This window comes from Ochotona princeps, chromosome 6, assembly GCF_030435755.1.
Source record: "Ochotona princeps isolate mOchPri1 chromosome 6, mOchPri1.hap1, whole genome shotgun sequence".
Lineage (NCBI taxonomy): Eukaryota > Metazoa > Chordata > Mammalia > Lagomorpha > Ochotonidae > Ochotona > Ochotona princeps.
In genome coordinates, this window is record NC_080837.1 from 14,209,518 (window position 1) to 14,223,080 (window position 13,563).

At 40.1% G+C, this 13,563-nt stretch overlaps 1 protein-coding gene across 2 annotated transcripts in view; it reads right to left on the reverse strand.

Annotated features, from left to right (window-relative positions):
- The window catches only part of PIAS1 (protein inhibitor of activated STAT 1), a 123,182-nt gene that overhangs the window by 36,352 nt on the left and 73,267 nt on the right, over positions 1-13,563 (reverse strand). For both annotated transcript variants that reach the window (XM_004577951.3, XM_058665629.1), the window contains exons 3-6: positions 7,283-7,367; positions 6,985-7,032; positions 1,744-1,834; positions 1,031-1,165 (exon numbers count right to left, since the gene is read on the reverse strand). In XM_004577951.3, the coding sequence (XP_004578008.1) occupies positions 1,031-1,165; positions 1,744-1,834; positions 6,985-7,032; positions 7,283-7,367 (359 nt within the window). The remainder of the gene's footprint in view (positions 1-1,030; positions 1,166-1,743; positions 1,835-6,984; positions 7,033-7,282; positions 7,368-13,563) is intronic.

The following is a 13,563-nucleotide window of genomic DNA, read 5'->3' on the forward strand; positions in this document are numbered from 1 at the left end:
AAATAATTGGCATTTTAAGGTAAAGGTATTAGATCTAGTCACTTAAAAAAATGAAAGCAATTTTAAAATCACACATCACATAACTTTTGTTTGTTTTTTTTTCATACATCACATAAACTTAAGATACACTGAATATTTAAAGGCCAAACATGATAACTTAAAGAAAAAATATGAAGAGACATTCATTCACTCATGGGAAGGGCAGACAGATCAAGTACAAGGGTAGAAAGAAACAAATTATAAAGGAAAAATTGGGCTAAAATTTGGCCCCATAAAAATGTACTCTCACATATTAAAGAACAATATATAAACAAAAACAAAATACAAATATATTTGCATGTGACAAAAAATTAAGTCTTGACATACCAAGAACTTAAACTCAGTCAGAGAAACAGACATGGACACCATTTTAAATATAAATAATCACAAAGACAAGTTCACTACTGAATGGAATGCCAATGAAGAAGGCAAGTGCTACCGTTATTTACCTAATGACATCTGTAAGGATAATAATGAGATGTAAGAATAAGCCATGAAAGCAACAGAATAATTGTTTATAACATATTGGGGTAGGCAATCTTTCAAGATACACTAAAGTTCATAAGATTCGGCAGGCTTTGACTCGGTAATTTCATTTGTGAGACTCTGACTAAAGGAAAGCATCAGACACCCATGGTCTTCATATTTTTCTGAAATAGCAATGAATCAAGCAATAACCAAGAAGAAAATAGGATAGATAGCCATTGCATATTCACACTGGATTATGATGTAACCATTAAAAATAAAGCAGAAGGATGTATAATAACATAGTAAGACATTTATGAAAAATTGCTGAGTGAAAAGACTGGGTTACAGCATACTAGATAGTGCCTGATTTTTCAAATGCGAACATGTTGAAAAACCATCGTGAGACAAAAATAAATCCTTTTGCAACTCATTTTACAGTATCATTTACATATAAGCTCAAGTAGCCATGGTGATTAACCCTTCCTTGTAACACAAAACTTACTTAGATATAAAATTTACTTACTCTTCCAATTTCTGCAGTCCAAGAGACAACAATGGTGTTTGGTACTGTTGTGGACAATCGGACAAGTGAAGTTATGTTAATTGGCCGGCTGGGTCGCTTTGGTTCCACACCATTTTTAGTAGGTGGAAGATAACCCTAAGGATGAAATGTAATTTATTTCCACAATCATTTCAACTTCCATTCCTGAAAAAAGAATATACTACAAACTATATACTAGAAAATGCTTTCATTACAATGTAGAGAACATTTGCATTTCCAGATAGTCTGCTATTAATCTAAATAATCTGAAGTCTCATTACAGTAAGCCTGAAAAGATACTACTAATGAAAACTTAAAATCTTTTAAGAATTAGGTGAATTTACAAATAGCTTTATAGGTATTTAAGGAGTGTTTTTAAGGGTATCGGTAACAGCTCCCACATAGCCTTATTCAAATCTCCATTCTACCAGAGGATTACAGGTGGACATGAACCAACTGAGACCCTGCTGACAAGAACCACTATCAGTGCAGTAACCACGCGGGGACTCCATCTCCACGGCTCGAGTCCCAGCAGCTGACTGTACAGAGGGGTACAAGTGCTTCACTCAGTTATAGGATACACGCTCAAAATTTAAAAAGTTTTCTTAATGAATAACTATGGTGAACAACAGCTGTGATGACTTAATTGACAGCCATACTATTAGAGTACTTTAAAAAACAGCTTTAGGACTTACTGGAAGGCTACAAGGTTTCGTATTCACTTTCACACAAAGATTAGGTGGGAAGTGATCCTCTTGTGGGCAGCTGGTTTCTGATAAACAAAACCTAAACAATAAAGGACCAGTTTAATATTTTTGTAAAAGGATGACTTCATTAATACTTTTACTCAATAGTTAACCTAAGAGATGGTCAAATTAAAAAAAAAAAACTGCATAAACTAGGTATTTCACATGATGAATAAGCATATGTAAATTACCCTAAACTAAATAATTCCATCAATGTAGGTTTTCAGCAATCTGTTCACCTGTAGTTGTCCTCAGAACATTCTTTAAGTATGTTCTAAGGAGCATTGTTTTCTGCTGGTATTAACAGGCATTAACTTCCTTCGACTAGGGAGAGGAGCTTTCTCTGGTCCTTGCTTGGTTCCAACTTTGGGTCCCCACCCTCTCTTGCAACAACCATCAGGATCGCTCTGGAACCCCCTCAAAACAAACAAACAAACAAACAAACAAACTAGAATAGATAGACAGAACAAGAAAAGCTTAGAATCAGACAGGAAATGGTCAGTGTGGATTCACATATACCTTACTAGGTAGGACACAAATGATTAATTACTCCTCACTAGGGCATTGAAGACTTCTCTGCACCTCAGTTGCTGACATATGCCTTGTTAGTTATAAGCCAGTTTAAACTACCCTAAAAACTGCCAGGTTTAGCAAAATTATGCTTCAACACTATAAACTGCTAAATACTAAAATGAAAAGAGACACATGACAGCTGAATAGTACCCTATAGCCATTTAAAGGTGTATAGAAGGTGGTTGTATATAAACTAAAATTGAAATGTCAATGAAGTAGTCACAGGATGTGGTTAAGAACTTGCATTTTTTGGGCTCGGTGGCGTGGCCTAGCGGCTAAAGTCCTCGCCTTGAACGCACCGGGATCCCATATGGGCGCCGGTTCTAATCCCGGCAGCTCCACTTCCCATCCAGCTTCCTGCTTGTGGCCTGGGAAAGCAGTCGAGGACGGCCCAATGCATTGGGACACTGCACCTGCGTGGGAGACCTGGAAGAGGTTCCTGGTTCCCGGCATCAGATCGGCACGCACTGGCCCGCTGCGGCTCACTTGGGGAGTGAAACATCGGATGGAAGATCTTCCTCTCTGTCTCTCCTCCTCTGTATATCCGGCTTTCCAATAATAATAAAAATCTTTAAAAAAAAAAAAAAAAAGAACTTGCATTTTTTAACATACTGGTTACTCAATACCATGTCAATTAATTTCATAATGTTGTAAATTGTTGTTGATGTTATGTTGGGGCTTTTAATTGATTGGGATGATATTCTGCAAGCTCTACCTTCAGACCAGAGATGGTCTCCCCAGGAAACTGATGCATTTATCTGGACAATGAGATGCTGGACTCTATGCTTGGTATATGCTTGCAATGAAAGAACCTAGACTGAATTTGAACTACAATGCTGCAACAAAGTGGAGGAATCCACTATGGGGGAAGGGCACAAGAAGGGGTTGGGGGAATCCCAGAGCCTATGAAACTGTGTCACATAATGCAATGTAATTAATAATAATAAAAAAAAAACCCAGGCATTAAAACAAAGAAAAAGGCTCTGTAGTTGAATAAACAGGAAATTTCTGAACCAAAATAATGAGTGCAGACTTCTTTAATAAAGAACTTCTCAGAGGTTTTTAAATAACATGCATTATGAATCTCTAGGAGAAACACATACTACACAATAGTTACAAAATTTATTTGCTTATTCTGATTCCCAGCAAAAACAAAACAAAAAGAAAGAAAAAACAACTAAAATGTTATAAAGTCATGCATAGGATCAAATTCTGTCCAGTAAGCTAACATCCTCCTTTATTTCTTTATTCTTTAAGAACTGAAAATGTTAAATAACAAGATTATTGTGTTGTATCTATAAAATCTGGAATATAATTTTAGAAACACAAGAAAATAATTTCTAAATTACAACAATCTTTTGGGAAAACTAAAGATATCTATATAATCTCTAAACTCTCAACTCTATTCACTGCTACACAAATCAAGAAATAAGGATTAATTTTCTATTATGACATCTATTCTTTTTTACTTCCATATACATCTGAAGCTCAGCAATACCTCTGAAAAACTCTCATGGCACTTTTGAGTTCTATAGTATAAAGAATAGTCTATGAAATTCTCTTCATAGCAAACCTCTTTCAACACCCATGAAGTGAGTGAGGTCTTTCCCTCCAGGCAATGGAGCCTGTGTGTGGACATGATTACAAAACGACACAATTGTCTACAGCAAGATTTGTGACACGTGTCTGCGTGCATTTTTCTAAAAAAAAAAAAAATCCATAATTTGAAATTATCAAAGGGATTAGGCATTCTTAACAAAAAGGTAAGAATTATTGTCCTAAAAAGATTTTCTAAAAATATGCTTAGCAAGCAGATGTCAAAGCCCGCAGGACCATTTCCAGCCCTAGTAGGCTCTTTCATCACAGGCTAAACCCTTTTATTAAAAAGATCTATTTATTTGAAAGCCAAAGTTGGAGAGAAGGGAGGGCCAGACATCGAGAAAGAGAAGTTTTCCATCTGCTGTTTTACTTCCCAAATGGCTGTAATGACAGGGCTGAGCCAGGCAGAAAGCAGGAGTTCCATCTGGGTCTCCCACGTGGGTGCCAGGGCCCAAGACTTGGGCCACCCTCCACTGCATCCACAGGTTCATTAGAAGGGAACTGGATTGTAAGCGGAGTAACAGATAAGAACAGATGCACATGTGTTATGGCAGCATTGCAGGTGGAAGTTTTACCAGCCACGCCAAAATGCCAGTTCTGAGATGGATATATACTCTTAAAATTTCACTGAGGTTGCTGACCTAGCAATGGGGCATCTGTGGAGGGAGAGGAACTGTTTTATTAAAACACAAAGAACCGGGCCCGGCAGCGTGGCCTAGCGGCTAAAGTCCTCGCCTTAAAAGCCCCGGGATCTCATATGGGCGCCGGTTCTAATCCCGGCAGCTCCACTTCCCATCCAGCTTCCTGCTTGTGGCCTGGGAAAGCAATCGAGGATGGCCCAATGCATTGGGACACTGCACCCGCGTGGGAGACCTGGAAGAGGTTCCAGGTTCCCAGCTTCGGATCGGCGCAGCACTGGCCGTTGCGGCTCACTTGGGGAGTGAATCATCAGACGGAAGATCTTCCTCTCTGTCTCTCCTCCTCTGTGTATATCTGGCTGTAATAAAATGAGTAAATCTTAAAAAAAAAAAAACCACAAAGAACCACCCAACAACTACCAAATATATAATGACTCTTTTGTTTACCATTTCTAAAGATAAATCTGTATTAGAAATGGCTAAAGCAGCAAAGCATGTTGTAGCAAAGGATGTACTAGTTAAGATTTGGGAACATCCACATCTGATATCAACAATCCCAGATCCGCTTGTGATCCCGTTTCCTGTGTAGGTGCCGTGAGAGGCAGCAGGTGATGACCCAAGTGGAGGGTCCTTGTAACCCATGAGCAAAGCTGGATGGAGTGCTGGCTTATCAAGGGCAGCTGCAATGCAAACTAGCGGATACAAGATCTCCCTCTCCTTTCTTTCATTCTTTCTATCTCTCTAAGCAAATAAAAACAAATAAACACAACTTTCTACAAATGGCTGAAATATGTTTATCCATCAACATTTCCTTGTAACCTCTGAATTAGTTGAATGCTCTAAGAAAGATAACTTTCCTTTGGAATGTTGCAGCTTTAAATAATACTAAGGATAATAACTGTATCTTTTATTCCAGGGCTATGGTTTCCAAGGTTTATTTTGGCCTCGGCACCTGTTTCTTTAAATGAAAACTAACCTACAAGGTAAATAAGCAAAACAGATTAAAAAGACAAAAACAGCACTACCTTGGTTCAGTGCTGTGTGTGTACTCTAAGGGTAGCTCCAGTTTGAAAAACATTGTTTTAAAGAATTCTGCCACACTACCAGTACATACAAAACACAAGCTGTCAAGGTGGGAAGTGAAAAGCAATGTGGAACTTCTGTCATAGCTCTCCCGTGCTCTCTCACTGTTTTTACCTCTCTGCTTGAAAGATTGTATCAGAGGGCTCCCCACTGTTCCCTAAGTGAGCAGTGCTTCAGATCCATCTCTTTGCTGACCTAGCGCTTCCTTTACAATTGGTTCAACTTAGAATACGATTATTGAGACTATCCTATCTGTGTGGGAAAGAGACTTTGAAGGAATCAACTGTCTCATGCTTCTCTCCTATTACAACAAGCCTGTGTGGCAGGTAAGCATCTGGGGCAGCACTTGAATGTTGTGTGGGCTGCTCACTGCCCGAGCAGAGTGCCTGGGTTGGAGCTGGGGTTCTGCTCCTGACGCCAGCTTCCAGCTAACGCGCATGCTGGGAGGCGGCAGGAGATGGTACCTCAAGTAGCCAAGTTCTTGTCACCCACACGCAAGACTCACACTGAATGCCCACTTACTGGCTTCACACCGGCTCAGCTGCTGCAGATGCCTTGTGGGGGTGAACCAGCAGATGGGAAGTGTTCATCTAACTTTGTGCTCCTCTCTCTCTTACAAATAGAAACCAAAAGGGCTTTAAAAGAACCACAGGAAACACTTAGGTTCCTGTAGGACAGTCAGTGAATAGTAAGAGCAGAGGAAGATTTGATTATATAATCAAGGGATATATTAACTAAAAGATTAGACATTCTAAGGAGAAACGAGTGGGCTAAGAAAAGTAGAATAAAGCAGCCGTGAGACCATGTAAGAAAATTTTCCTTTAACTCTTTGAACTTTCAAGAGATATCTCATGAAAGTTCTGACTTACAATACATTTAATTTAGTGGTTTAAAAATATAGGACAAAGCAAATTGGAATATTGTACTGTGTTATCTCATGAAACATTGTAGAGTTAAATATTAGAATAGTTAAATTATCTAGAATGATTTGCCTCTGATAATAAAGTTCTTGCTTTTATCAAACTTGGTATTGCTACAGAGATGATCATTATGATATTAAAGATGTCACAAGCTGAGGATTTTCAGTCGATCAGGAGCAAAGTGAAAAAATTGGACAAGATGTGATACATGACTTGCTGTATTAAAATTTAAATTGGAAAAAAAAATCAAGATACTGCCCAACAGAATGCTTTCTCTTACTCAAATATCTGAACTTAATATTTTCATATGCTTAAAAATTAATCTGTAGGGATTATTACTCTAAAATTTTAAGTAAATACTGTAGTTGGCACTGTACCTTAACTGGACCTGCACTGTGAAGTCACATTTGGTCCCGGAAATATCCCTAGAACAGACAGAATGAGAATTACAATTTTTAAAATATGCTCATTAAAGTTGGTTGAAAGATAGTATTACTCCAGTAAAGTTTTTCAAATTATGAATTATATCTATCCTCAGAGCAGCTAAGACAGTATAATATTTTCAGTTCTAAAATTTGTATGACATTAACTTCTCACCTAGTACACTGCTTTCTGAAATTACTTAGAATAGGCAGTGCTGGAGTCAACGGCCAAATTCCAAGGGAGACAACTTACATGGAACTACTGATCTGCTGCACTTGCTGCGGTGTCAATGCAAACGCAAAACAGGTTTCTCGGAAGCGCTGACTGTTGTCTGATGCTAAAGAAGACAAAAAGAATTTTTAGTGATTAAGTCCATCAACAGAGAGGGCAAACAGCAACACACCCACATGTTTCTAATTAATTAGGATGTACGCTAGAGATCACAAAGGCCATTACAGAACTGAAAATAAGAAACAGGCTGGTTGTCACAGACACAAAAACAGTTAATTCCAGAAGTAACAGACTGGGATGCAAATTCAGACAATACATACCTGAAGAAAGACTAACAGGAAACTACCTAAGCATACGAATGTTTGCATCTAAAAACCACACTCAAAGACTAATATTACTTACAATTTCATAAGCCCACTCAAAGACAGTGCTTTCTGTTGTGCCGCAGAAGGTTAAGCCATGCCTTCCATGTTAGCATACCATGGCAGGAGGCCAGCTTAAGTCCCAGCTCCACTTCGCATCTAGCTTCCTACTCTTTCCCCAGGTTAGGCAAGAGAAGATATCCAAGCACTTGGACCCATTCACATGCATGCAGTTTCTCGCTCCTGGCTTCGGCGTGGCCCATCACTAGCTGTTGCAACCATTTGGGAAGTTAACAGGTAGAAGCAAGAGCTTGCTCTCTCATTCTCCCCTCACTGTCCGTTACTCTGCCTTTCATGAAAAGTTTTTTAAAATCTTTAAAAAATAAAATAACGGCTTCTGAGCTAAGTAACATATATACTTGCTTGACTTAAGCTCTACATAAATGAATGGCATTGGTCATCAAGGCAAATGAAGAATTTTATCAATTCCTGTTTGATTAGTCCATGCAAGTTCCTTTTTAAAGGACTCTATTTATTTATTTGAAAGGCAGACAGAGAGATATCTTCCATTCACTGTTTTACTTCTCAGGTGGCCTCAATGGCCAGTGTTGGGCCAGATTGAAGGCAGGAACTGGGAACTCTAGTGAGGTCTCCTCAGGGTTAAAAGAAGCCCGAGTCTGAACTATCATCTGCTATCTTCCCAGTCACATCAGCAAGGAGCAGAACTGAAAGTATGAAATGCTGGTGTCACAAGTAGCAGCTCAACCCACTATACCACACTGCTTAGTACTACCATGCCAAGTTACACCATAATCACATAGAATTTCTCCTATTCTTGAATAATTTGATTTTGAAATTCTCTTGTCATTTATTTTATTTGAAAGGCATATTTACACAGAGAAGGAGAGACATACACACACATAGAGAGAGACATCTTCCATCTACTGGTTCATTCTCCAATGGTCACATGACTGCAGCTGAGCCAATCCAAAGCCAGGAATCAGGAGGTTCTTACAGGTGATTGCAAGGCCCCAAGGACCTGGGCCATCCTCTTTTGCTTTCCAAGTACATATGAGGGAGCTGGGTGGGAAGTGGAGCAGTGGGGACAGGAACTGGCAATCATATAGGATGCCAACACTACAAGGTAAAGGATTAGCCTTGCTGAGCCACCATGACAGTCTCCCTCTCTTGCCATTATTTCAAAGGAATAAGTCAGCAGAGAAAAAAGAGCAAGCAAGCAGGTGGGCATGCACAGGTCAGTCTAGAGCATGGAGCCCTAACGTACGCTGGTACTGACATTGCACACAGGGTAAATCACCAATGGTCAGCACCCCCTCGGTCACCAACACCTCCTCAAGGACTTGGTATAAGGAAACACTAAGTAATGACTTACTTTTTGAATCAGAAAAGAAACACAAGCATTTCACACCTGTTTAAACTATTATAAAAAATCACGAAGGATTTACCACGTAGGAGTTCCTGGCTGGCGGGTCAACTGAGACAAGTGCTGAAAAAGCAGCTGAACTTAAACTGAATTTAATCCTCCTTGTAAGCAACATCTCTTTTACAACTACTACCCAAACTCAGAACTGCATTAAAGCATCTGTACTAATATAGCTCCATGAGGGAAAAAGGAAAAAAGCGCTGCTGATCTAGAATTTCATCTCAACATAGGAGATAACCTGGCCAGGCTGGCTGTACATTTCTGCTCTGTGTTTCTGGGAAGATTCACTCCAAGGACCAGTACTAACCAGAAGAATGACCTTAGGAAACACTGATCTGGTAATAGCCAGAAATCAAGGATTTGAAGGTAGAAAAGCAAACCTTTCCTCCTATCAAGAAAGTTGAGTAATTAGTTCTTTCAGTTTTTGGAGGGTTTTTCTGATGAAGATTTTAGTCTAGTAGGCTTAGCCTAATTAAACTCTTTGGATCCATTCGGTAACAGTGCTAACTTATCAAGTACAAAAGTCTTACTATTTTCCAGGTAAACTTTTAGATTTGCTTTAGAGTATATAACTGTAGTCAAGTTTTTGACACACTCAGTTTTAGAGGGATAAGATACGATGGCAACAGGGCCCAACAGAAAATGGCTCAATGGCTAACCCCTTACCTTGCAAGTGCCGTGATCCTATGGGGCTCTGGTTTGTGTCCTGGCTGCTCCACTTCCCACCCAGCTCCCTGCCTGTGGCTGGGAAAGTAGTAGAGTTGACTGGAAGTGGAACAACCCAGTAACGAATCAGCACCCACATGAGACACCAGTGACACAGTGTGAAGCTTTCCTCACACAGCACAACACTCCCAACAAATTAACAACGACAAATTTATTATCAGAAATCCTGGCATTTGACAGCTTCAAAATTTATTTTCAGATCAAGATTCTCAAACATAGCTGTACACTGGAATAAACAGATCACACACTAAAAACCAATCAACCCAAGTTAACTGTCATGGCTAGGTACTGGGGCTTTTTTTAAAAAGCTTTCCAAGTGATTTTACATGTGTTGTCCTTGTTGGAAATTCTCATCCTAGCCTAATAAATTGAAGTATCTAATAAAAGATGTAAAAGGTGGGAAAAAAAAATCAGTCTTAATAAGGATTGATGGTTTAGCACATACTTTGGGCTCTCAAAAGTTCATGGAAATCTATATTATTTTAAAAAATGTGTGTGGATTCTTAAAGTATATTTTTTTTGGTGCCAAATGACATTTAAAAACTCTATTTATTCATTTAAAAGAATTACAGAGGGAGGGGAATGAATGATCTTTCATACAGTGGCTCACTTCCCAGATGGCAACAACAGCCAGACCTAGATCAGCCCAAACACCAGGAGACAGAAATCCAAACACTTGGGCCTTTTTCTGCTGTTTTCACAGGTTAATGGCAGGGAGTAGGACAGCTCCCTGCTTGTGGTGTGGGAAAGTAGCCAAGGATGGCCCAAAGCCTTGGGACCCTGCATACATATGGCAGACCTTGAAGAAGCTTCTGGCTCCCGTCTGGCTCAGCTCTGGCCATTGAGGCCACTTGGGGAGTGAACCATAGAATGGAAGATCCTTCTGTCTCTCCTTCTCTGTGTAAATCTGGCTTTCCAATAAAAATAAGTAAGTCTTTAATAAAAAAAAAAGATGTGTATCAAGAAAAAATTATACCAGCATTTTTAAACATTCTCTGCATAATAAGCTTACCTTTCAATCCATTTTACCCAAACTTGATATATATATATCATATGCATCAACATACATACCAATAAATAAATAAATACACAAACAAGAAAAAAAATAGAGAAAGACTAGAAAATGAGCCTTGTGGTACAGCAAGTAAAGCTGTTGCTTGGAATGCGCACATCACCTAACAGAGAACCAGTTAAAAGTCCTAGCTACTATGCTTCCAAACCAGTGTCCTGACAACACATACTAAGGGACAGACAACAGAATATGGCTCAAGTGCTTGAGCCACCATCACCCATATGGGAAATCCAGATGGAATTTTGGGTTGTTGGCTTGGCCTTGGCCCAGGACAGGCTGTTGCAAGGGGGTGAGAGGAAAGGTGAATTTAAGGATGAAAGATATTATTTGTCATTCTGCCTTTCAAGTATGTAGAAATAGGGCCCATTGATGTAGCCTAGTGGCTAAAGTTCTCTCCTTGAATGTGCGGGGATCCCATATGGGCACCTGTTCTAATCCTAGTCGCCCCGCTTCTCATCTAACTCCCTGCTTGTGGCTTGGGAAAGCAGTCAAGAACGGCCCAAAGCCTTGGGATCCTGCATCCAGAAGAGGCTCCAGGCTCCTGTTTTCGGACCAGCTCAGCTCCAGCCATTGTGGCCACTTGGGGAGTGAATCATTGGATGGAAGATCTTTCTCTCTGTCTCTCCTCCTCTCTACATATCTGACTTTGCAATTAAAGCAAATTAATGTTAAAGTAGGTAGAAATAAACAAACACTTAAAAAAAGGTGAGATTGAATAGCAGTTGTTATTTTAATACCAAAACATCCCCCAGAAGAATAAAATTATAAACTGGAATAAAATTATAAATTCTAGAGGTAGCCTAGAATTCTATAGGAATTTAAACAAATTTTTAAAAGTGTTTTAAAGGCTCTTGGATTTCAAATTATAATTTTCTTTTTAAAACATTTTAACTTTCCTTTTTTTAAGCTTCAGACCTTTTCAATTCTCACAGATTCTTTCCAAGAAAGACAATTAAATCCCACTTTTCAGGATTTCTCTGGTTAGATAATTTAATTGGGTGAGAAACAAAATGAAGAAGAACCCGTGAAGGTGACAGAGTGCTGATTCAAAAAACCAGGACCACGATGCCTCTTCAAACAGTATTTAGGATGGCTCTGTGGCAGAGTGAGTTAAACTGCTGCCTGGAGAGCTGGCATTACACATGCACATGATTAGCATCCCAAGTTGCTCCATAGCTAATCCAGCTCCTTGGCTAATGATCCTAGGAAAGCATCAGAGGGCACACAGGAATGATCTGATCACTCCTGTTTCAAAGGCTTTCACTTGTTCCCCACTACAGAAACAGCACCTACCACTCTTACATGTCATTCAGATTAAGCTGGTGGCATTCTATCCGTCTGTAACATCAATCAAATAAAATAATTAAACAGGATTTATCAAATGTCTTGGAACCACTACAGTGAAATGATTATTTTTAAAGATTTATTTTATTTTCATTGGAAAGTCAGATTTACAGAGAGGAGGATCTTCCATCTGATGATTCACTCCCCAAGTGGCTGCAACGGCCAGAACTGAGCCGAGCTGAAGCCAGGAGCCAGGAGTTTCTTCTGGGTCTCCCAAGGCTTTGGGCCATTTTCGCCTGCTTTCCCAGGCCACAAGCAGGGAGCTGGATGGGAAACGGGGTTGCTGGGATTAGAACCGGCGCCCACATGGAATACGAGCAAGTGCAAGGCGAGGACTTTAGCTGCGAGGCCCCAGTGAAAGGATTTTTTTCTGTTATTTCCTAACAGCTGCTTACTAACCTCTAGGATTATATTTCACTTCAAAGCTCAGGCAAATCTCACACTGCTCATTTAGCTGGCAAAGTTCTAAACCATCCAGTAGTTGCCATCTGGACTCCCTTGTCCTCCTTCTAGTTCATAAATCATTCTTCTAGGGCTTCATTCCTTGGAAGATAGTTTCATTTGCTTGCACACCCAAACATTCAAAGCTATTCTTTCTCCTATTACAAGGGTTGTTACGGGCCCGGCAGCGTGGCCTAGTGGCTAAAGTCCTCACCTTGAGCGCCCCGGGATCCCATATGGGTGCCGGTTCTAATCCCGGCAGCTCCATTTCCCATCCAGCTCCCTGCTTGTGGCCTGGGAAAGCAGTCGAGGACGGCCCAAAGCTTTGGGACACTGCACCCACGTGGGAGACCCGGAAGAGGTTCCAGGTTCCCGGCTTCGGATCAGCGCGCATCGGCCCGTTGCGGCTCACTTGGGGAGTGAATCATCGGATGGAAGATCTTCCTCTCTGTCTCTCCTCCTCTGTGTATATCTGGCTGTAATAAAATGCATAAATCTTTAAAAAAAAAAAAGAAGGGTTGTTACAAAAACCTTGCTCACTCACCAAACTGACCTAACAGCCAAGGCTAGGCCAGGCTGAAGCCAGGAGCAAGGAGCTTAATCCAAGTCTCTTACATGGGCACAGTGGTCCGATAACTTGGAACTGGACCAGTAGTTGGACAGCCAGGATTCAAACTGGTACCCGTCGGATGCCAGAATCACAGAAGGACATTTACCCCGCTGCAGCACAATGCCAAACCCTTTTAAAAAAAATATCTGGTGGTCCATTTAAACACAGAATAGAAAACCAGTGATAGCTGACTTACAGATGTGGAAAAACTCATTAGGTAAACAAGAGGCATTGACTAGGCAATTTTAAAAAGGAAATAAGAAGGAAGGAGGAAGGTAACCTTGTAACTTGGGCCACCTCTGG